Source organism: Psittacula echo, assembly GCF_963264785.1.
Source record: "Psittacula echo genome assembly, chromosome: 4".
NCBI classification, from domain to species: Eukaryota; Metazoa; Chordata; class Aves; order Psittaciformes; family Psittacidae; genus Psittacula; species Psittacula echo.
The window spans coordinates 59,077,962-59,103,262 of record NC_137738.1 but is presented as its reverse complement, the minus strand read 5'-3'; the positions used below and the strand labels follow the sequence as shown (position 1 = coordinate 59,103,262).

The 25,301-nt window shown below is 40.8% G+C and overlaps 1 protein-coding gene across 1 annotated transcript in view; it reads left to right on the top strand.

Annotated features, from left to right (window-relative positions):
- Positions 1 to 4,728: 4,728 nt before the first annotated feature.
- Positions 4,729 to 25,301, top strand: part of SLC16A10 (solute carrier family 16 member 10) — a gene marked incomplete at both ends in the record, with an annotated part of 75,304 nt that continues 54,731 nt past the window's right edge. The window contains one exon of the mRNA XM_080616933.1: positions 4,729 to 5,140. Within this exon, the coding sequence (XP_080473059.1) occupies positions 4,729 to 5,140 (412 nt within the window). The remainder of the gene's footprint in view (positions 5,141 to 25,301) is intronic.

Here is a 25,301-nt window from a genome sequence, read left to right as displayed (position 1 = left end):
ACAGTACAAATTCCAATCAAATCCACAAAGAAGGAAGAATTAAACTCTCTGAAAGGGTACTCTTTCACACTTGGTATCCTGTTCAGTTTACCTTTGCAGAATACTACATAATTTTTAAATACTCTGCATATAAAGTGATTTATGGAAAAGGCTGTCTTGGTGTGTCAATAACTGCATACTTCAACTATATAGGTAAATTTTTTTAAGTAGTTGGCAATTGAAACATTTGTTATGGTGGAAGAAAACGCTGTATGTGAGAGCTACTGAAGTATTGGTCTACTTTCCATAGCTTGTGAGAGAGTGAATGTTTAATAGGGAGCTGGCTAGAATTTCAGATAGGGTTGCAGAAGATGCCATTTCCTCATCTGGCCTTTGAGAGCCCACAGATGACAGAGCAAGTTCCTCCCTTGACACTGGCATTTTATATATTGATCCTAAAACAGGCATAAGCTAACTACCACCACAGCAGATGTCTGTCACAAGCATTATGTCTTTTGCATACACAATTGATGTTTGTTTTATCAGATATTAATAAAACATGTAAAATAAATAAGTTACTATAAACAGGAACAAATCTATGGTGGGTTGACTCTGGCTGGACATGAGCTGCCCACCAAAGCTGCTCCATCATGGCCCTCCTCAGCTGGACAGGGGAGAGAAAATATAACAAAAGGCTTGTGGGTCAAGATAAAGATGGGAGAGATCATTCACCAATTACTATCATAGGCAAAACAGACTCAACTTGGGAAACACTTAATTTATTACAAATCAAATCAGAGTAAAGAAAGACTCCTCACACTCTTCCCCTGCTTTGGCATGGGGGTCCTTTCCACGGAGCGCAGTCCTTCAGGAACAGGCTGCTCCAGCATGGGTGCCCTGTGAGGTCACAAGTTCTGCAGCAAACCTGCTCTGGGGTAGGCTCCTTTCTCCACAGGGCCACAGGTCCTGCCAGGAGCCTGCTCCAGCATGGGCTTCCCACGTACAAACCCAGTACAAAATCTTAGACAAAACCAAGGTGTTTCTCACATCACATTTCTCAGCTTATTGATTCACAATTGATATTTTCACTTTCCTGTTTTATGTTGGTTTGATGATTTTTTTTCCCTTGCTCATAACAGTTTAGCTGAAATAGTTACCTGTATACAAGTCCGTAATCTTTTTATTTTCGCTATTTTATGGCAATTCTCCCATGTCTGCCTTCCTTCTTTTTCCCTTTCTTTTTGAACTATTTTTCTTGTAATCACAGGGCTCAAGTAACAGAACCACAAGGGTGGCTTTCCTGTTACATGTCTTTCCAGAATTAGGTTGGGTTTTTAATTTCAAATAGTCACATTTTAAATTCTTAGATAGCAAGAATTTAAACACCAGTGCTTTTATTGTGAATTATTTCCCTTAACAAAAATTATAGAAATCAAACTGAAATTGAATCTGCCTGTCCTCTGTTTGCAAAGTGTATTTTCTAAGGAAGGTGGGGATTGGAAATTATCTGACTATGAAGAGTGAGCCTTTATTGTTCTTGTTCTTGGGAACTACTAGGGAAATAGCTGAGATCTCAAGAGACCTCTCTTGAAAGGGAAGAGACTTCATTCTTGACAGTAGCAGAATGTACCAAAGAGCAAAGGGGTACAAAATTTCCCAAGATATCTACTGAAGACCTGTAAAGGAAGGCCCCATGTGCCCTAATTTTTTGATAATATAACCCCCTTTTTTTAGTTTATATAAATAGCAATAGGACAGTAAGATACAGAATGCTGAAGGAACATGCAGAGTAGTTATAGCCGTCAAATTTATAAAAATTGTATGTACTGATGAATCAGATTTTTGTGACTCTTCATTCCCAACAATGTGAGGAGAGAGGAAAAATAGTGATTTCATACTAATCAGGGGTAAGAAACACTTAACAACTGGAAAATATAATCTATCTTAAGACATGCCCAGAACTAGAAGTTGCACACAATGTGTTTACAATGGATTTTAACCCCCTCCCCCATCTTTTATCTTAAAAGTGGGGGGAGCCATTACAGTGTTTATGGGAAACAGGGAAATGAAACTGCAGTATATAAATATTACACACTGCAGTATATAAATATTACACTGAAAAACATGTGGAGAAGGAATTAGTTTTGTGCTTAACTGAATGCTGGCTGAAAGAGAAAAAATTATGTTTCTTTCCTCAAGCTGATTTGACTGCTTTATACAGGTCACAGGCCCCCATTCAGGGATGTAGTTGAAGTAATACAAGGAGTGAAACTAAAAGTTAGAAACATGTTTAAGCATTCGTGGAACTGGGACTCTTCTGGTCAGTCCTATTAATATGATTAAAATCCAATCTTGTTTTTGCTCTTGTTTATTCCTATGCAACCCAAAGTTTTCTTAAGTTAATCATCGCTGGCAAACGTAATGAGGATTGAAACCGGTTCCAAAAAAAGTTTCGCTCTGTCCTAACTGTTCAAAAGTGTTACATTGTGCTGGGTGAAGCTTGATTTGTTGTAAGAATGCACCGTAGACCTGGACAACTGCCTCTGGACAAAGACTTGCTGAGAATGTGAAGCGTTAACTTTTGCATGTTAACTTGCTTATGAAATATTCTGAGCGTATTTAAGCTTATGATAGGCTGGTGTTTTTCATAAGCATTGAAATTTTTTCCTTGGGGGGAACAGATGTGCTTTTCAATGGTTGGCCAAAAGTTCTCTCTTTGCTTTGAGGATATTATGTATTTCATTCAGCTATATTGCGTTTTGTTACGCTGTCTTATTTTTTCCATATTTTACTGCCGTTGTATATGCATGTGTAATGTTTTTATGTTTAACTTAGATGGGCATGGTAACAAGACAAAGGGCATCGATAAAATGCACTTTCTTATTATCATAACTGTGTTTGTGAAGTTTTTTAAAATATAACTTACTGTAAAATGAATTGGAGGACACTAAACATGCAAAATTAAGAGTACGAAGGTCAATTAATTCTGAAAGGCATTCTTAAAGCTGACACCAATACAATGTGCATTATTACACAGGCTTTCATTTTGTCATTACATGGTTTTCTTTCTTTAACTACTGCTTTCATGTGGAGAGTGGCTGAGTAATTTGTGCTGAACGAGGCATTGTCTTAAGTCATCGTGCTTTATTTTGGACTAAGTTTTGTTTCCCCAAGTGGTCACTGGTAGGTAGGAGAGAGAAGGTGATTCAGGGCCCAAAAAAGGAGGCAGGCAGGGGAGTTGGATGCTGCCACTGACTTAAGCAATAGCAGCTTAGGCTCTGAGGGAAGAAATGAGGATGGCGTACAAACGCAAGAGACTCCTCTGAGCCCTCCAGGTCTCATGGGGAAGGACGAAGTACTCAGATTTAATCTGCTGATTTTCTTTCAAGAAGCTCCTCGTCCTCATCAGACCCAAACTGCTTAAGTTGAAAACATAGCTGCCAAACAGATGAACAGATGTGCGACTGAGAATTCGGAAGCATGATCACCAGTGAGAAAGCCTCTCATTTAACACTCCTGACCTCATCTTTCCTCATCCTCTCACTTTTGCTGGCTGTGGGGAGAAAAGGCATCAAGAGTGGATGCCTCTGTAAAAGTGGGAAACACTTAATCAGGTGTTCAACTGCAGTATTTTCTCTTCCTTTGTAAAAAAAGGATACGACAACCAGGGAAAAGCATTTTTGCCAGTGTCACTCCTGGCAAAGTGCTAAGTGTGGCCCAAGAGCAGGTGCACAGCTCCCCCGGAGAGCAGCTCCCTGGAGGGCAGCCGATGCCCGGAGGGCCCTGCAGCGAGGCGCTGAAAGCCCAGAGCCCGGGCCCTCCCCTAGCAAGGGAGGGTGGGCGATGGAGAGCTCTTCGGGGGCCAGTGAGAGCCGGGCAGAGCCGAGAGACTGGCGTGTGGGGAGAGCAACGGCTGTCAACATACTGGGGCTAAGCGGAGCCCCTCGCTTAGCGTTTTGGGGTGTTTTGTTCTTTACTTGGTCGTTGTCAGCAAACTGCAGGGGAAGGAGTTTCAGACTTTCCCCTTTAGCGCACGGCTGCCTAGAGGAAGAGCAGCCGCAGGAGGACACCGCTGGGTGTAACTGCCCTGCCTCACTGGGAACAAACTCGGCCTGGAAGCGGGGCCAGGGGCTTGTTTGCCGTTTTGCCCGCCGAGGCTAGCAGGACAGCGCGCGGTACCTGTGTGGGGCGGCTCGAGGAGCTGGCCTCCCGCCCAGCGCCAGCGCCGGCGGCTGTTGACTCCCAACCTCGCGCTCGCACTCACCGCCGCCGCTGACACGCCACGGCCCCGCCTCGCCCCCTCCGCTGTAACAGGCGGGGGGGGGGGAACAGCAGAGCGTGAGTTCGCCTGCCTTCCCTCACCTCCCCCCCCCGCCTCCCTTCCTTCAGCCAATCGGTGCAGAGGAAAAGCCCTCGTGCCGCTGACGCCCCCACGGGAGCCCCCCTTTTAAAATAAAGCGGCGGCGGCCGGTCACCCCTCGGCGCGCGGCGCGGCGGGAACAAGGGGGGACGGGCGGGCGCGCGCGCGGGTGTGGGGCTAGACGAGAGCGAGCGGCGGGGCGGCCTCGGTCGCGCGCGCGTACACAGACAGACGGACAAACAGACAAGACAGGCAGAGCGCCGCGGGATGCCCGCGGCGAGGGGCTGAGGGCGGGCGGGCGGGGGCCCAGAGGTCGTGAGGAAGACGAGGAGGAAAGAGGGAGCGGCTCGCGGGGAGGGTCTCGCGCCCGCTCCGCGTCGCGGCTGAGAATGGCGCCGGTGAGCGAGCAGCTGGAGCCTCGGGGAGCGGAGGGCCCCCCCTTCGCCGCCGCCGTCCCCCTGCCCGGTCCGCCAGCAGCAGAGCCACCGCCGGCGGCGGTGGTGGCAGAGCCGCGGCGAGAGAACGGCGGCGAGTGCTGCCCCGGGAGTGACAGCCCGGCAGCACCGAGCGGTGAGAGTGGGGCTCAGACGCGGGCGGAGACGGAGGCCCCTGTGAGTTCGGGGTGTCCCGGCAGCGAGGGGCCTGAGCCCCCCGAAGGCGGTTGGGGCTGGGTGGTGATGCTGGCCGCCATGTGGTGCAACGGCGCCGTCTTCGGCATCCAGAACTCGTGCGGAGTCCTCTTCGTCTCCATGCTCAAGCTCTTCGGCGGCGGGGAGGACAAGCAGCTGGCGTTTAAAACAGGTGAGGGGCGGCAGGGGAAGGGCTCGGTGTGGCTTACAGCCCTTTCCGCCTCGGCCTCTCCCCCGACACAGCCCAGGCCGAGGAGCTGCCTGGCCGGTTGCTTCGGCTGTCAATGCCCGCGCCGCGTAGGGCTGTAAGGGCCGGCCCGCGGCGTGGCCGGGGGGGTGGTGGCTGCTGCTGCTCGTCCTGCCCGCCCCTCCGGGCAATCAGCGGGACCCCTCCGGACGTTTGGGAGGGCTGGGCCGGAGCCTGCTCCGCCGCAAGCACATGGGGCTGGACCGAAAGATTCGAAAATGATCGTTCAGCACGGCAAAGAGGAGCTCCAATGTCGTCACTGCGAGGGTTTGCGCTCGCAGCCGTGCCTCAGAGCCAGGGCTTGGGGCACCAAGCTCCCGGGACATCGGGGAGAAGCTTCAGGGGGAAAAAAGCAGGTGTGCTCTGGCTGCTTTTACAGCAGTATTTTTAGGCATGTCATCGTGCATTATGGGAATGCATATTCTTGATCCCAGAAAGTTTTATTCCCCGCTCTCATTAGCCTACTGAGAAGTCTAAATGATTAAGTAACGGTAGGGTACAGTGGTGCTTAAAATATGTCAAGAATGGGCTTAACAGTTGCCAAAACCATCATTTAGATGTGGAGATTTACTGCTGTAAGCAATATCCCAAAACTTACCAGTAAAGTTAATGGTGTTTACTAAACTCTAAAGACATAGCGGTATTATCACAACCAAATCTCCACTCTGCCATTACTGATCTAAGTCATTCTGGACACGTAAGTATCAATTCAAAGGTGGCTGTATATTCTATCTTGTGTAAGTTATCTTGAAAAGGATCTTGTGCTTTGACTTTGTAAGTTGAGGAAGTGCAGTTTTTGGCTGTCAATAGTAACGAATTAAGAATTATAATTTATTATGGCAAATAATAATCAAGGTGGCTTATTTGAAAGTTAGTTTACATATTCTTAAAATGAAATGTTAAAGAAACCAAACGTTGTCTTTTATGCTTCTGTTGTTTACTAAAAGAAGGTGTTCCAGCTACGTAGCACTGCAGGGGTATAAGCTTTCTAGGAAATTTTCTCAGCACAGAGTGGTGTTACAGACATTTAATAGCGTTTTGAAATTTGTCTTCTTTAGTATTGGGACAAATGGTCCTAAAGTTGAGATGTAGGAGACAAGGAAGCTAATTTTCCTCCTCTGACTTAATTTTTTGTTTGTTTTTTTTTGGCTGAAGTAGAGAACCAGGGCATGTGTTTAGACTGAAGTAAGAGAGCTGGAAAACTATGGTAGAGTGTAAAGTGATGTACTCTCCAGTGTTTGGACTGTATGCAGTGATGTACAAGGTGTATCGCAGGGTGTTCTTGAGATAAAAAGATGGGCACCTATGTATGTCTATGCATCAGGCGTGGCAGTGCCCACTTTGCAGAAGGGAAATGCATATCCAGAGGTGGGTGCTGAGGCTCCTTATCCTGTACAGGAGAAGAATGAGGTTCAGAGGAGGTGCTGTAAACATTTGTATACTGATCTGACAGCCTCTGGCTGGTCTGAAATGCAGAAACACCTGAGTGGTTAATATATGGGTCTGTTCACAGTACAGAGGTGCAATTGCTTTTTCTGAGGATCTGGTCTTTTGATAGGCTATTTGAGGCAGAATTCTACTCCCTGCCCTATAACACTGTAGCAATCCAGCTCCAAGAGTCTTAACAAAAAAAAAAAAAAAAAAAAAAAAAAAAAAAATTAAAATTGACTTTTTGGTACTAGTGCAGTAGTCAAAATAATCAACAAGAGGGGGACTGAAATTGTTCTCTCTTGCCTTCCAGAAGGCAAGAGATAATGCGCCACTGGTGTTCGCGTGAGGCAAGATTGTGGGTGTGCTCCACCCATGATTTCTGAAAATTTGCCTGACTGCAGAAAAGAGTGGAGGAAAAGTGGAACCAGACTTTAGAGCCTGGTTGTTCTTGCATACTGTTTAGAAGAACAGGAAGAGTTCTGGATTCTGGATGCAGCCAGCACCTCCTGCATTGCTTACTACTTTTTTATTTTATTAGGGGGGAAGAAAATCCAGCCAAGCTACAGCTGCATTTTGTTTTGCTCTGTCAGATGTGCTCTGGTTTGGGCAATGCAGAAGAACTAACTTTGTTTTTTAAATCCAGATGGGTTTAAGTTGGGGGAAATAGCACAAGATAGCTACCTTGTCTAGATGACTTGTGTGCATGGGAAGGAGGACCGCAAATACAAAAGTGCCTCCTGTAACTAGCGGAACAGCAGATGAAAGAAGTGTCCTTCAATACCTGAAACTACACTAATGAGTCTGTGCACCGTAAGGGCTAACCAACAGCTGTCAAGCAATACTTTTGGTTCTTGAGTGTTGAACTTCATTGCCTTGAAACTGTTTGTCTGCTACTTTGTATCTTGTTTAAAGTAGGGTCAAGAGTGAACTAAACAAATTCTGATACAACATTTAGCTTGCCACCAAGGGGAGCTGTGGTCAGAAATGGCAAGCTGCACTTAATGTAACTCTTACTGAACACCCATGGATTAGCTGGCATGCTGTAGAAAGAAAAAGAATGATCAATAGGATAAAGTCAGTATGATTTTAGTGTTAGAAAAAAATCCAGCCAGATCATTTCCATGTTATTGATTACTTCATTTTAATCTAGTTAGTCTCTTGTGTTTGGACTGATAGCAACTCAAAACTGGCAGGTGGAGACTTGAGTTTGAGTCAGGTTTAATGAATTTGAAAACTGGGATTTGTAACACAAGTTTTCTTGCTCTGTGGTTTTGCTGTGGAATAAAAAGTTTAATATTCTAATCTATCTGGAAAAAAATATTTCTTTAAAATCTGCAGTGCTGATTTTTGAGAGGCATGAATATTCAGATCATCTCTCCTGGGACCCCAGGTGTCTGTGGAATCTTGCAGTTGATCCAGAGTACCACAGACTTCAAATTTTTTAAACTACAGTATTACTTAGCTGTTGCCAGAAGCGTATGTGTCGCCAGAGGTTTTTGTGTGCCTGCTCTTCTAGGACCAGCCAGTAGTTGTCTCTTGCCTGGTGTTTTCCTAAAAAAGAGGAATTAAATAGACTATAGTACGTACTATTTTGTTATCTCTTAATAAAATTTTGTAATCTCTTAATAATGGATGCCTATCTCTGTGTAGGGCAGAATGGGAGAGAATTTAGTAATCCGAGTATGTGCTGATTTTGTTATTTTTTAGTAGACTGGTGGATATTTATCAGTATGAAGGGCAAAATGGGGGGAAGCAGAAGGAGGGAGGATGTAGTTAGTTAAGTGCCTTGCAGATAAGGAGTGGAAGGAAGTAAAAGTACAGGCAAGGCAGCAACGCTATCTCCAGAATGCAGCATCAGCACTGGATAAATAAGATTAATAACTATAACATTGTTGCAGGATTTGGGAGTGTTAATGGAAAAACTTGTGCTGTAGGTTATAGAAGGTTCACAGATGTCTTCAAGGGGCATCTAATTATGGTTCATATTTTTAAGAAAAATTTTGATCAGAAGTAGCATACAGTATTTTGGTATTCATGTTAGTAAAAAGCTTGTTTCTTTGCTTATGTAGTGTACTATATAAGCAATTTCATTGTTTCCTTGTGTAGCCAGTTTTTTTTTGTTCAAGAGCTAACTACAGAAGAGGAGAAGCCGCCAGTGTAACACTTCTAGGAAGATATGCCTGAAGTCTCAGGAAACTACTTTGTTCATTGTTTATAGTTCCTTGTGTCTGTGGAAAAAGTTGAGTGGAAAAACATAATGGCAATGAAATCTGGGAGGCTCTTTGTCCTTGGAAACTGGGCAGACCTATGGGCAGACCTAGTAGGCCTAAGCATTCAAATGCAGCTGTGGTCTGATCGTCCTTGAAGGGACAGGTTTGGGCCATTCCAGGTTCTGGCAGGAAGAGCACTTGGGTCCTCTCCCGGTTGGTATTGGCACAGGGGGCTGTGGAGCACTGAGCCAGCCCCTGTTTTATCTTAGTTACTGATCTAGCATCGAGTCCTGTGTTGTGCTCTCTGGATTGATATTATGTAGGATTTTGTGTGTGTATGTACACATGCCTGTTTTCAAAAGGCAAATAAATTCTGAGATTCTGGTTGCAACAGAGATTAAGAAAAAAAAAAAAAGATAAAAATACTAGTTCTACTAGTTTAATTACTCCATACTCTGTGATTTATAGTGCTGGTTCTGTAACTCCACTGGGTTATTCTCTCATATGTTTGTTCACTTGTACAAATAGCCTTGCTCAGGGAGTATATACTGCTATTCCTGTTCTGCATACTCATGTTTGTTTTGTGTTAGTGTTATTAGAAGACAGTGCATCTGCTGGCTTGAACTGGTTATCTGTGTGCTTGTGTTGTGTCTGCCATATAAATAATGCACCTTATAAAGTGCAGTGTTTGGTGATGTATCCGGGTATCAGAATGATTGGTAGTTCATTGAGCTGGTTTAACACTGTTGGTACCATCAGCACTCCTGGAGCTGGACTGCTGTGGTCTGACAGGGCAGGGAGGGGAATTCTGCCTTTGCTGTCATATACAGGCTGTAACTCAGATACTGGAAATAATGGATGACTGCAAAGATCTACAAATGTTGAGAACAAGTGAACCACTACTGTATATGGAAAATTAATTTTGCTGAACAGGGCTGGCTCTTTTATTTAACAGAACAGTTTGAAGTTGATTTTTTTTTTTTCCTTTAGTTTCTTTGAATCTTTTGCCGTTTCCCTGAGCTTCAGAGATAAAACCACCATCATCAGTTTTGTTATAATTCAAGACCTTATAGAATCATAGAATAGTTAGGGTTGGAAAGGACCTAAGATCATCTAGTTCCAACCCCCCTGCCACGGGCAGGGACACCCCACACTAAACCATGCCACCCAAGGCCTCATCTAACCTGGCCTTGAACACTGCCAAGGATGGAGCACTCACAACCTCCCTGGGCAACCCATTCCAGTGCCTCACCACACTCACAGTAAAGAATTTCTTCCTTAGATCCAATCTAAACTTCCCCTGTTTAAGTTTGAACCTGTTACCCCTGTCCTGTCACTACAGTCCTTGATGCATAGTCCCTCCCCAGCATCCTTGTAGGCCCCCTTCAGATACTGGAAGGCTGCTATGAGGTCTCCATGCAGCCTTCTCTTCTCCAGGCTGAACAGCTCCAACTTTCTCAGCCTATCTCCATACGGGAGGTGCTCCAGTCCCCTGATCATCCTCGTGGCCCTCCTCTGGACTTGTTCCAACAGTTCCATGTCCTTTTTCTGTTGAGGACACCAGAACTGCACACAATACTCCAAGTGAGGTCTGACGAGAGCAGAGTAGAGGGGCAGGATCACCTCCTTCGACCTGCTGGTCACGCTCCTCTTGATGCATCCCAGGATACGGTTGGCTTTCTGGGCTGCGAGTGCACACTGAAGCCTGCTCATGTTCATTTTTTCATCGACCAACACCCCCAAGTCCTTCTCCACAGGGCTGCTCTGAATCTCTTCTCTGCCCAACCTGTAGCTGTGCCTGGGATTGTTCCGACCCAGCTGTAGGACCTTGCACTTGTCATGGTTAAACTTCATAAGGTTGGCATCAGCCCACCTCACAAGCGTGTCAAGGTCCCTCTGGATGGCATCCCTTCCCTCCAATGTATCAACCAAACCACACAGCTTGGTGTCATTGGCAATCTTGCTGAGGGCACATTCAATCCCCGTGTCCATGTCACCGACAAAGATGTTGAACAAGACCGGTCCCTGAGGAACACCAGTTGTTACCAGTCTCCAGCCGGACATGGAGCCATTAACCACAACTCTTTGTGTGTGGCCATCCAGCCAGTTCTTTATCCATCGAGTGGTTCACCTATCAAATTGATGTCTCTCCAATTTAGAGACAAGGATGTTGTGTGGCACAGTGTCGAAGGCTTTGCACAAGTCCAGGTAGATGATGTCAACTGCTCTACCCCTGTCCATGACCTTGTTCTGTAACTGTCCTTCAGAACCACACTTTAATTCTATGGGATGTGGTTTACAGTGAATTGGGAAGCTTGGCAAGATGGAACTATGGCTTAAGAGAGAGCAGTTGGCTTTTTTTTCTCTTGCCCATTTTTTCTTTTAAGAAATAGGTCCGTTTTGGAACATAGACGTTATCAGAGCACACAACTGCAACTTGTGTGCAAATTATGAGAAAGCGGGCTGCTATGTAACAGCTTAGTCAATAAGGACCACATTGCAATGAAGGATGTAATTCCACAAAAGATTGGACTGATGGATGTTGGTACTGCTGTAGTCTGCTTTCCTTCCCATGTTTGTGTGGATATTGAAACCAGTGTGGGGAACTAGCGATGGGAGCAAATTATCTGAAAACTAATCTGATGTAAAAGTAACGGTTAATTTTATTCAGCTGCAGTCTTTTTTTTACTCTTTTGACCTGGCTTTATGATTATAAATATGTGTGTAAATGAAGACTCTGAAGTAGTTGAAGTTATGACTCAAACTGGAAAGTTGAAGGTAGTTTCTTTAGTATCCTATCCCTCTTTAGGAGAGACTAGTTAATACTGTTACTGTTTATGCATACACACATTCGCATATATATTTATGCCTCCATCTCTGGCGCTTTTTGTTGTACTCTTGATGACTAGCTTGCAGACTGATTAGCCTTGTGCCTGCTAGTTAGGTTGTCTTTTTGTTTTTCCTCGCTTTGGAATTCACATTGGCTGGATCTCTTCCTGTTCCAGCTGCAGATTAACTTGCAACAAGTTCCTTAGTTAGGGAGAGTAATCTTCCTCGTGTGTCTAAAAGCTAGTTACCGGTTTATTTTTGTGGGCTTCTTGAGAGGCAGTACTTTAATTTCACATCCGAATAAAATTCTAGGGGTGGCTGGCTGTTGCCACCGCTCTGCATTGAAAGCACATGCCTCAAGTTATGAGCTTTTGTGCTGCTTTTCAGACAAAGCAATTCTCTAAAATCTCCTTCAACCAAACCCACCTAAATACTAAGATTTTACTGTGCTTTATTCATGAGATGAAAAATTAGATGAAAGCAGAATATTATTGAATGCCCTGCCAAGTAATTTGCTGTTAGTGTAACCTTATCAATAAAGGTGTTCTCTTGAGGCTGTTACCTTGGTACAACACTAAAAAGCTCAATGTAATTTAGTGCCTGCAGCTATGCTAATCTTGTTACATGCATCAAAGTAAGGAAAAAGTTCTTAAACATGAGGTTAAAATATTTTAAAACATGTTTTTTAAATAAAGTGTTAAACCAAAATAAAGTTTAGTTTTATTTTTCGTAAGAGAAATGCCTTGATGGTTTTTAAGATAGTGTTAAAACTGGTTTTCAGTCTCATCCTTAAATGGCAAATTTCTGAAGGGTGTAGGCAAAGTGTTTTTAAGTGCTCTCATTTTGAATCCAAGTAAGCAACAGGATCATGTGGGTAGATTGTTATGCAGATGGATAAAGACTCAAACATGGTTTAATTTCTAAGTAGCAGAAAAAACCTTTTCATCCTTCATTTTGAGCATATGTTATCTACATGGCTTGCTGGTCTGTAATCTGCCTTTTGTTTGTTTGTTTGTTTGTTTTCGGACAAAGTGGCTTGGGACTGGTGTGTGTGTGTATTTTCATGTGTGTGTCTCTTTACATCTTTTCCTTGGACAAATCTTTCAAGTTTTAACAGTTTTGTTTCATGTGGAACTTTTTTCGTACTCTCAGTTAATACTATTTCTTTGTTATCATCTGATACTGCTATAATCTTCTGTAATATGGAGAATGGTACTTTGTGTCATATTCTAAATAAGGCTTTGCTTTTTTACGGCATGACGTGATGTACTACGATGACATTGTGCTATCTAGGTTGCATTATTTACACAACCTAATGTTTTTGCTGTTTTTTATTAGTACCTGCATTCAGTCGAGTTTCCAGTATGCATTGCTCCTTACTCTTCAGCTTTGTTTTGTTTAGTTGGTGCCTCCAGTCTGTTCAGTGTTGTCTTATCCATTTTGGCTACCATTCCTGGAGGTTGCTCAAGTCCCTTTCTGATTTTTGAGTTGGCCTAAATAGCTGCTGTCTAAAGAGGAAGTTAGCAAATGTGTATATTTATCAATAGACCTTCTTAGACTTAACAAGACATACCAGTGCTTAGTGGTGTTTGCCTATCCATAAAGCAGATTTCATCTTTTAACCTACCCCGCTTTGTCTCCAGACATTTTAAGTTTCCTGATAATATTCTGTCTCTGCTCTCATGATTTGATTTCTTTCGTCTCTTGAGAGTAGCCTTGTTACAGACCGACTTGAATTTTTAATGTTGGTCTCTCTTCCCTTATTCAGTTACTAGTTTAAATGAAGAAATGTAGCAGATTGTTCTCAAACTATTATATCATAATTTTGTCTAGTTACTCTTTTACTTAGTTTTATTCATTAATTACAGATAACAAAATCATTAAGGTTTTATCCTCTCTGCTTGAAGTAACATCTACTAGAGGAGGAGCTCCAGTGAGGGGCCCCAGACCTGTTCAAATGCGTCCTTCCTCAGGAGCACTTTCTCGGCTGAGACTCCTGGTGTCACAAGGGACAGTTGCTCCAGTGGCTGCTGGGGGCTGTACCCTGTGGCACTGCTGCTGTTGAGCAAGTGTTTGCTGTTCTGAAAAGAGCTGCTGGCCTTCTTTGGCATGCCCTGCTGTTGGCTAGTGGCTGTGCAAGCTGCTGTGCCTGCCTGCCTTGGCTATGCTGTTGGATCTGTGCTCTAGGCCAGTCCGTTTCATAATGTGAGGGTTCAACAATCATATGAAATCTAATATTTAATATTTTCTAAATTTTTTTATAGATACTACTTACTATTTTAAGAGCTGCATGCCACTCAGTTCCTCAGTTAAGATTATCTGCAGTTCAGGTTTAGCTGTCGAATTGTTACACGCTTAGAAACTATCCTTATCTGTATTTGAGTTCCTTACTTCTAGATTTATGTATTAGTCTGTTAATACTTATAAAACATTTGGGGATAAGCATTTGGTCAGTCACATGAAAGCATCTTTAGTTTGCTAAATATTTAAGAAAATTTTGTTATTGGCGTTCCTGATCTTTTTCTAGTCTCTTAAACAAAATGTATATGTAAAAAAAAAAATGGTTTAGTTTTCAGAAACATCTATGTAAATCTTAGTCTGAATTTTTAAGACTAGTTTTTCCACATCTTTATGTAATGCAATATCATAAAGGAAGAGAAGAGCTTGTTGGTCTGAATTATGAATAAAAACTTAGAATTCAATACCTTAAAGATCATGCTTTGAAATGAGAAGAATATTCATAAAATTCTAATTTACATTGTTGTTTGTTGCTAAGGAAAATAAAGATTTTCTATAAACACATTGAGCTGTAACACGTAACAAGTAATTGCCCAACTTGAAATTGCTTTTGCTGTGTGAACTACAAGGAAGGAGATGTACCAATTACTTGCATCTAGGCTAATGTAGCACTGATAATAAAACTGATTTATTTTTGAATACTCATTGTGTCAGAAGGAATCATATAGGTTCTTTCATGTGTCTTCGACAAATTTTTTTAGTCTCTTTTGCGAGCATAGACAGTTAATGCAGCCTTAGACTACTGCAGTTTAATCTTCAGCAAATATGTACAGAAAGGATAATTCTATGGGAAAACGTTCCCTTGTGGTCTTACATTATCTGTTTTATTTCCAGATATATAATTTATTACAGGAATAGCAGCTCTGTTTTATATCTTGCTGTTAATTTTCATGGGAACTGGATAGGCATGACTTGTTCTAATAGCAAAGTCAGAGTAGCAGCTATTTAGCAGGGATGGGACCAATTTAGAAGTCATCAGTGTTAGTTCCCACACACAGGAGGGCATTACTGGGATGCTGAGTCTGAATCTTGTTATCAGCAACATGTCTGTTATCCCATGGACGTGGTCTCCCTTAGATGGTGGGGTTGTCCTTAGACTGCAAGTTGTAAAGCAACTTTCTTGTTGCCTTTTTGCTGTAATAAGTAGAAGTAATGAAGTTCTTGGCTGCCTGTCTTCTCCAGTGTGCTTTGCTCAGCAGTGTGTTCAAAGTACCTCAGAATAGTTTTGGTTTTTTCTTTTTTTTTTTTAAGAACATATATATGAATAAGTAAAAACATGCTAGCTACTGATATAATTCCCTTAGAGTCTAACTAGTTACTGTCCTAATGAACAATTGAACAACGAGATTGGTGTAAAACAGAAACCAGTTTGGTTTGCCCAAGGAGGCCTGTGTCTCCCAGCAAAAGAATTGAAAGTACTAAGTGTTCTTGGGCCACACAACCAGGGTTTCCTTGGACAGTATCCTGAGCCTGTGTTATAATTAAATATGCTGAAGAACATGCTGGGATTGGAATAATCTCAATGGGTTACGTATGTGAGACTGAAAGCCTGCTCATTGTCAGTTTGCTCCATGTTCAGCGCATACTCTAGTAGTTTCAAAGTGGTTTGAACTGGTTGATTACATCAGCTGCTATATAATGCTGCTTATTTTTACGAGAGGAAAGAAGGTGTGGTAGTGGTGCTTTACCTAAAGATGCTATTAACCTCAAAGCAAGTGAGATTAAAATCAAGACTCTGAGCTATGGTGCGTATTTTGGATATGTCAGTGGTACGTGCTCAGAGTAACAGCCTTCTCCGGAAGTCGATGAAGTGTTGCTAGATAATATTTTTTTCAATTCTTGTGTACAATTTATATGATGACTTTTGGGTTTTCCTTCAATTCGTTTGTGACAGTACTGCCTGTGGCCTCTTGAGTTCATCGATTTAAGTTGTCATCTGTGTGACAAAACTGAAGGTATGTACTTAATGAAAGCCTTTATTGTTTTGGCACATGGAAACAAATTTGAAATTGTCCTTTGTTCTTTTATACCTTCAAGTCATTTCCTACCTTTGGAATATGTATGTACCCTAGGTTTTTCAAAACCTAACACTGCATTCCAAACTTGAAAGAAATTAGAACTCTCAACTTATAATTTCTGACACTGCTGGGTGCAGGCAATGATCTAGAAAATTAAATCAATACAAGGAAGTTTTCTGGAAGCTTAAATAAAATGTGCAAGCTTGAGATGAGTCTTCTTAATCCTATCAGAGTAACCCCATTTTTCACAAATTGAAGCCAGAGCATTAACAGCTTTTTACACCTCTCTCTATATCAAAGTCTTTTGCTCAGAGTGCAGCAGTTTAATGAACATTCAGTTTCATGCAGTGAAATCACTGACCCTTGAAGGTGTGTGTGAGGGGGACAGGACAGAGCTGGATAGCTTACTGGGAAGCTGGAGTAGAATGGCACAAAATTGATATGGACAATGTCAGTCTTTGTATGCATGATAGAAGTTTAATCAGTGTGACCTAGCTCTTGTGCTCTGAATTTTTATTTCTTTTTCTAATATTAGGCAAAGGATATAGTATGTTGTGTGCAATTCATGCTACCTCATGCTACAGCATTAATATTTTGTACATGTGTATAATACATTTATTTTAATGTATGTTATGTGATACAGGTTTCGTCTCTACATCAAGATCTGTGACAAAACAACTGTATAGTGTATTAATATTTTTTTAGCTAAACTCTTTCAGCAATTGGTTGAAATATTTTTAATTATTTTGTAAGTAATTCTATTCATTAAGGATAATTGTATTGGGAAAATACAGGTAGGGACAGGCAGATATCCTACAAACTATCCTTCTGCTTGTTCTTTGAGATACTGTCATAGCTGCCTCTGAGCAGCTGAGGTCTCAGGTTTACCAGTCCTCTAGGTGCATATTTTCCTGATCACAATAGGTAAGCATGATGCTATAAGCAGTAAATTTGAAAGCCAGGTGAAAAATTGTATTGTGTCTTTAAGACTGCCTGCCACTGGACTTATGTGGTTGTTCTGGAGTTTCAAACAAAAAGGATGTGGATTCTTAATATGAAAGCATTCCTGTAGGTTTCGAATTGAAGATCAGAATGAAAAGGATACAAACTTAATTTCAAGATGAAAATATGCTGCAAGCTTTATATGGCCTTCTGAAGGGGTAAATCTTATCATTTCTCACTGCTTTTTCTTTATAAGCAGTGTGGTTTCTGTGGAAGCTTTCGGTGTTAGATCTTTGAGATAGGAACTCAGCCTAAGAGATTGCTGGTTAGTGTTTACTGTGGAGAAGATGTTGGTATTATGAACAGTGTTCTTAGAGTGAAAAGGGTTTCATTGTTTTTATGAAGACATTGCTTTAAAAAAAGTCCGTGTGCTACTTTTCTTGAGCTTTTGCAGTGCCCTGTAGAGCGCTGCATGAACTGTTCTGTAATTTCTCTTAAACATAGTTATTCCTGTTTTTCTGGAAGAGAACAATTTCTGTGACTGAGGTACCACAACTTGGTCATAATGGCTGAAAAAAACGGTCACTGCTTTTCTTTTGTGTGTTAAACTAAAATCTGAAATGGAGGAGGCTCCGTGGGCTTTAACAGATAACTAAGAGTGGTCGTTTTTAGCCTTAGAAATGGCTAGTAACCATAATGTGGACAAGGTGACTTGTTTGCAAATCTCTGGCTGGTGTGATTTTAGCTGATAAGTAGATTTATTGTGATCTCCCAGTAATTAAGTAAATCATGCTTTTTTCCTTCTAAGATATTAAATGCTAACTTTTGTCCATACAATTTTTAGCAATGTTCCGTATGCATTTTATCAGAATCATCACTAGTTTATAATGATATACTTAATCCTGACAACATTTTATATTCTGGATCTTAATGTATCTTTGAATTTTGCTCTGCATCTTGCTTAATAGATAAGTACCATGTTGTTAATTTTATACACATATAACCTCTATGATAGAAAAGCCCATAAACCTTTCAGCTAGAGGAGGAGGAGAGGTTGCCCTATAACAACTACTGTATCTTGTGTATACTTTGTGTTTCCCAACAAGCTATAGACTTTCACCGCCTACTTTTGGTCTCTAACAAAGGCAGTGCATCTGCTCTGTAATGCAGGACTCTCCATCAGTTTGTAAGCTCTACCTTTTAACTTTAGATTTAATTTACGGGGGGCTTATGGCCCTTATGATTCTTCTGACTTTTTCTCAGGGTCCCCATGCCATTACCACCAGAACTATCCGTGTCTGTGCAAAACTTGGAGTTTGAGAATGTGATCAATTAATTTTAAGGTAATCTTGCCACTAAGTGTGAAACTGCTGTAGTGGCCAACCTTTTAGTGAAGGGTTGAGTGTAGCTTTGTATAACGCAAAGACATTGATTGAGGAATGGGAATAAGGGTTTGTGATTGGGCGAGGGCATGAATGTTTTAGTGGGAATCTTAGCAGGTGGTTAGAGAATGGCTTAGCAGTGTTTACACAAAGTTTAAATGAGGGGAGACTGGGACTAGTGTAAATGCAGAGGAAGGAAGAAAGAGCCTCCACCAATTGTTAGGGCTGGTGAAGAGATCAAAGGTGAAAATCAATCTGCTTATTTTAAAGGTAGGGCTCTTGTTAAGCCACCTTCTAGTGAGAATGCTGCAGCCATACAGATTTATTTGCTTGATAATATAAGCTCTTATCTTGCAAATGGACTTGTACTGCTTCTGACTACAGCTATGTGTTGCTGTTGCATTGTCATTTGTTTTAGCAGTTACTTTTTTTCTTCATCTACTTTCCGCACTGTTCTATGAAGTTATTTCGTAATTGTAAAGGTTTTTTTCTACTTGCAGTTGATTTAACTTAGACAGACACAGGCCCTTCGAAATTCTGTAAGTAGTGTATTTCAGTTTACTAAGACAAAGGTATCACAAATCTTTCATAATACAAAACAGTGCGGTAGGATTTTAGAGCTCGTCTGTTCATATGCTCATCTCCAGTTTGTGGAGTATCAGTTTCAATTTATAGTTGCCTGTTTGCCAGTAGTAGTAATTTCTGGCAGGTACTAAAATCATAAATAGGTATACATAGTTGGTCCCCTCCTTGCCTTTCTTTTTCATGTTTTTATCTGGGTCACTGGAACTGTTGAAGCAAATGTGGTGGTCGTAGGATTTCTTTTGTCTGAAAGGCATGATACGCATTGAGGTGCAAGTAGCCTTCTTAAATGTTGCTGGTGCCAGTCATTCAGTAATATTTGGCATCGCACTGGACCAGGAATGTGCGCTTTGCTTTGAAGAGCTTTTGGTGTTTTTTCTTTAGCATTGCTCTACTTGCTTGTCTATTTTGCTGCACAAGAATGCTGAGTGACACGAGCATGTCAGCCAGTGATGCAAAATATGCAATTGTGATGTTACACCAGGGAAGAACTAGCAAGGTACGGGACTCAACTTGCAGGTTATAGGAGATGGAGATCTAGCTGGGACATTCAGTGGAATCTGGGGAGTTATTCAGCTAGCCAGGTGCAGGTTTCAACTTTAGGGTGGGCTGAAGCTCTGCAATTTACTCTTAGCCATGCTGACTAGATCTCCGCAGACCCTAGTGGGAGCTTTGACTCCTCCACCACACAGACATCTTCTACACTTGAGTGCTTCAACATGGAAGCTAAATCCGACTTCAGGTGTCCTCTGTTGTCCCCAAGCATTTTGGTTTTGGTGATGGGCACAACAAAAACCAGGCATACACTTTTGGGTATGTGCTACATCTGTACTGTCTTTGCTCTGAATAGCAGTATCCACATTGACATTCACACCAGTGCCTGCTAGTTAAGAGATAACATTTACAAATCCAGTTAGTTGGGTCTTTAAGGGTTTTATTGTCAAAGTTATCTTCCCCTTTGAAGGTTTACTAGAGCCTTATAAGATTGGTACAGAAAACAATGCCCCATAGAACTTTTTGATGCTCTGATGTTGTATGTAGTTACTGGTTTAGCTGTATCTGCTGAACTGTCTTCTGCGTGATATGAGCTCCAACCTCTAATTGCTCCAGATTTTAGTTCATGTGCACATGGAGAACAGGCTGATGCAGGGTTTGTAGCCAATGCTTTTGTATGATTCTGTTCCTCAGAGTTAAGGTAATCTTTTAGTTGGAATGCTTAAATTTTATATAGCTACCAACAGTTAGACTTTAATTGTGGGTGCTGCATTATTTTCAGCGATTTTCAAACATGAGGCTGTTGTAGACGTCTTTTCCAGGCATGACTGTGACCAGTGGTTGTTTGATGTGCAAAGTTAAGCTACGCAGAAGAAAAAACCCTACTGTGAATATATCAAGAAAGTTGAAGTAGTTTAGAAGCCAACACTAGTAGACTTCTAAAATGTGTTCTCAGCAATATATGGCTGCTCAGTGCCTTTTTTGTTTTTGCCTCTGTAACCTTTCTGTTTCCAGTTTTAATCTTGTCAGGATTACAGAACCCCTGGCATACACAGAGGCCAGACAGTGCCAAGTCAGTTATGTCTTGTCTCTGGGAGAGAGAATTCATGCTGAGCCCCACATTTGGTAGGAGCTGGAAACTGAAAGTTGCTTCCTCTCTGAAGCAGTGTGTTGCTCCTCTGGAAGCTGTCATGGCAGGGCATAATGTTTTGGCTGAGTATCTGGGAGATAGATGCCAGTTGGTACCTGCCAGTCAACTGTTTTTTTAAATTTTAAAGCATTGGCTGGGCTAATCTGCTATTTGAGACTTTTGGTCATGTGTTAATTATATCTCATGAAGATGACCAAATACTTGTAAATGACGTTTGGAGGGTTTTTAGCAGGAAACTGTCTAGTAAATAAATTGGCTGACTAGGGTTTTGCTGGATATAGGCAAATACAAGTGGAAGCATTCTAGTAATTTCTTAGTCTAAGGAAAACACTTAAGAAAACATTGTAGCAAACAAAACTTGAAAGTATTCAGCTATAACATAGTTTGTAGGTATTTTTGGGGTGTGTTGGTATTAGAGGTTAAAACAACAATTGAAAAACTGAATCTGAAAGCTTAGACATTATGTGTGCTGATCTCTTAATGTAAAAAGTCCTGATTGTGATGATCACATTGGTAGTCAGTTACACTGAATATAATTAAAATGTTTCTATTTTGTTTTTATCATTTATTTAACTAGAGCATTCTACTTTTTCTGTTCTGTAATGCTTTCAGCTTCTCTGAAAATAGACCAGTTGCTATGAAAATAGATTGTTGGAACAGTGTGCTGCCTGGTTTTGGCTTAAACAGGTGCAGGCAACTAGTGGCACTCCCAAAGTTCTGCATGCAAATGAAGGGGCATTTCCTTCTTAACTGTTATTGTCTGTATATAGCAGCATCTGGAAAGGTCAGCGCTGCTCTGCTAGTGGCTTGAAGAGTATTTTAGGTTATTCTGTCTGAAATTCTTCCCTCTTTCCCTGAAGTAAAAACGTTATCTGGACAATTTGTCTCAAGATTTTATGTTGTTGATCTTCAACAGCAAGATATAAAGTCCCTGACTTCCTGTATGTATTGGCTCTCAATAGTTTAATGATGCAAATTGCCAATACGAAGCACTGGTTTCTACAGTTTATGTAGCTGAGTTGCTTGCAACTGTTTGCTTTTCCAGGCTCTCAAACCAGAGAAGAAATGCAGGAGAACAGAATTACTCTTCCATTATTTTATTAGCTTTACTATTATTTTTACTACATTTACTTTTACATTCCTCATATTAAATGAGGTAACATGTTCTCTATTTTCAACTGGGAAGAAAGAAATATAAAAGTAACACTTAATCCAATTAATGTATTTTCCTGCTCTGATTCATTGTGATGACTTTGAGCATCTGGCAGTAACTGAGCATGAGCTGCTTAAAGTCACAGAAACCCAATTCCCATTATTTCTGCTCATTGAAGGGAATAAATGAATTACCAGACACTAATCTTTGGATAATTGCTTGCTGAGCAGGAGATCTTGGTTCTTAAAGAAATTAGTTTTGTAAGTTTATGGAACTGTCAGAAGTAGTGAACTGTTTCAAAAGGTTAACCATAAATGAACAAAAGCTGAACTTTCAGGTTTTATTCATAACTATTGCAGTTGAACCTTGCAGTGTATATAGTATGTGGAGTTATCTATCTCTCCCCTTATGAGTTTTAGTATAACTTACCAACTGAAGTTTAAGCTGAAGATTTAAATTCATGTGAGTGTTTCTGGTAGTACAAGAGTTAGGATGTATGTGGAATAAGATACAGTATGTATTGCTGTTTTGAATGACCAAACCATTTTGTGTTTGAAGTAACTCATTTTGGGTTGGTCTTCTAATTCAGACATAAAGGAAAGCGTGTGTTTTTCAGCTGTAGACAGTCTACCCTGTAGCATTACATCATGCATTGTAGCTTTCCCTGATTCTCCTTTATTTGACATTAAATTAGGCAGGTTAGTTTTCAAAATTCTTTTTGTTCTTGATAACTGGGTGGACTTGTGATTTATGTCTTTATGGTATTGGTATTTGAAAATCATGCTCCTTGTCACTGGTGGCCATCACTCCTTTGCCTTTGGAGACCAACCTGAAAGAGGGTGTTAGGTGTTATTCATAGCTCCTACTCCTTAGCTCTAGGCCAGCCTTATGCTTTTGACCTCACTGGAATCTTTTACTTTGTCTAAGAGCAGTCTTCCTCCCTTACACATACATATGGAAACATTCAGGGCCCCAAAATAATCAGATAAGCAAGCCTTAAATCTATCTAAACATACTGTATCAGAATATAATGCCAGTTAATTTCAATATCTTGTATTTGCAGGATAACTAAGGAGTAATATAAGTGGTTCCTGGATCTTTCTGACCGGATGAGTACTTTGTCTCTGTAGATTGTTGCTATGGCCAGTTTATGCATTTTTTTAGACTATGAAAATCTGTATTTGCCTCTGTCAAATTCTTATTCTGCAGCTGGTCTTTACAAATAACAGTATATATTTCCTCTGATTCTCTTACAGTGTATGTTACAATGTTTATTACTTTACATTTTTGATAAAAATTTCACAGGGATCCTGGCAAAGGGATAACAACACCCTGGTTAACTTATATTAAATACTCTGATTGGAAGTAATTGTTCCATGCAGTATGTTTCTGCCTGTCAATGAGGACTGGACTTCTTTCCTGTAGACAGTCTTTTCATTGTGGAATCTCTGCTTGAAATTTCCTCAATTTAAAGAAGTAGGCTTTATTTAATCTACTTCAATTTATTTTAACTGCTGCCAAAATATTAGGATATAGCAGACTTGCCATGTAAAGAACGCAGTGCTCTCAGTAAGTCATGCATGACTTAAATATAGAGTTTTCACAGAATTTCATGTTAATACTACTGTAAATTTGTTTCAAGTGGCATTTTAATAAAAAGGAAAAAAATACTGAATCTTTCAGACTTCACCTCATTAAATTTGTTCATGAAGATATCAAATGCTTTTATACCCCTAAGGACTAAAGTGATATTGTCCACAGTTTTAAATACATTTTAGTTACACCATTGGTGTTAGGGGTAGATATAGCTATGCTTTTGAAACCACTTTTCTTTAGACTTGGCGGTGGTCAGACCCTCAGTTGAGCAGATGGGTTTTACAGCTGTTCTTACCACACTACAAAAGAGGGAGTGTGTGTATGCATGTTTTCCTCTCCAGAGACAGGTTATAGCACTCCCCTCACCCTGGGAGGAGAGGGTGCTAATAACTGCATAACTCCCAAAGGCTATGGAGAATGCTTGCAGCGAGCAGGGGCAGCAGGAGGAAAGTGGGCATGGAGGTTTCTGTGCACTCAACAGTCAACCTTCAAATAAGAGATAATAGTAGAAGTGTAAAAGGTATGTAATGTCAGACATACTTGCTGCAAATACATAATGTTTATTCTTAACAGACAAACAAAACCCAGCATTTCCTTTTGCACACAGGAGCTAACGTTTCTGAATGCAAACATGTACGCATTTTTAGGAAAGTATAAAAGCAGAATCAAGCAGCCTGGTGTTTCAGACTTGCTTTTGCCATGGCAGCTCCAATGAGTTGTTTTTTATAAGGCCTGTACATAGTGGAAATACACTCATTAAGGGAAAGAGGTCAATATTACATATACTTGTCATTGCAGATCTGAATTTTGATATTAATACTGATTATAGTAAAAAAATGTATATACAGGCTGATACAAAATGCAGAGGTATGTGATTTCAAATTTATGGGTCCCCTGTACCATGCACATGCAACTCATGCGCAAACCAAAAAATGGCTTGTTCTTGGCAATTTTCAGTAGTTAGGGGTGTTGCACTGTGCACAGCTTATCAGAAGCAGGGCAAATGGAACAGTGTTAATTTTCCCGTGTTGTCCTTGAGTTTGTATTTGTGTTTTGCTTTCCTGTACTACTGCTAATAGAGACTTATATGATTTGGTATTTCCTAATGTCTTTTTATTACTAACTTGATGTTAGAATTGCTTTATACCTGTCTTTAACACTTGAAAGGTGGCTCTAAACCCAGATGGCTTAACTTCTGAATTTTACAAAGAAGTTAGTGTATGCCAAAGAATCTCTATACATGTATGTATAGTAATTGACATGTTTTAGTTTAATAAAACAAAATGCTTGTGTGGTAGGCTAGAACATTTGTTCAGTGCCATAATATAAGTGTAGATGTAGATCCTGAAGTAGCAAACTTTGCTATAAACCAACTACTTGAACTGTTAGACTGCAGAGAGTTTTCCAAATTAGACTGCAAACATAACGTGCAGTATAAATGACTGCTATTCTTGCTGATGCTGGGCTTCCTTTTCCAAGTTCTTTTTCTAGCTAGTAAGCTAAGGTTTTATTTGTCCACATACTCTCTGAACAGTTTATTTTGGTTCATCTTTACTGTGCTTTTCTGACTTTATAGCATATCTGATGAATGTTTATTAGCATGTTTATTAAGGCTATTATTATGTCCTAGATTATTTTTTTTTTCTGCATAACTTTAGGGATAAGGAATTCTACTAAATTTAAAGTCAAGAACTACTTATACATAGCTATTAATGGAATTAGCATTGGTTTATTAATAACAACTGGTTTGGATTATTGTGCAAGACGGAAATTGGATTTCTTAGAACTTCCATTCACATGCTCTCAGCCTTAGCTGTTAAAATGCTTGAGTCAAAGTTTGATCCCACTGGGACTTTATGGTTGCATATATCCCTGATCATGTAGTTTACTGCCCTTTTTTTTTTTCTTCTTTTTCTTTTTTTTTTTTTTTTTTTTTGGTGGGATTTGACTCGTGACTAATGAATGGTTAAAATGGTCAGTGCTTAGTGGTATGGCTGTGG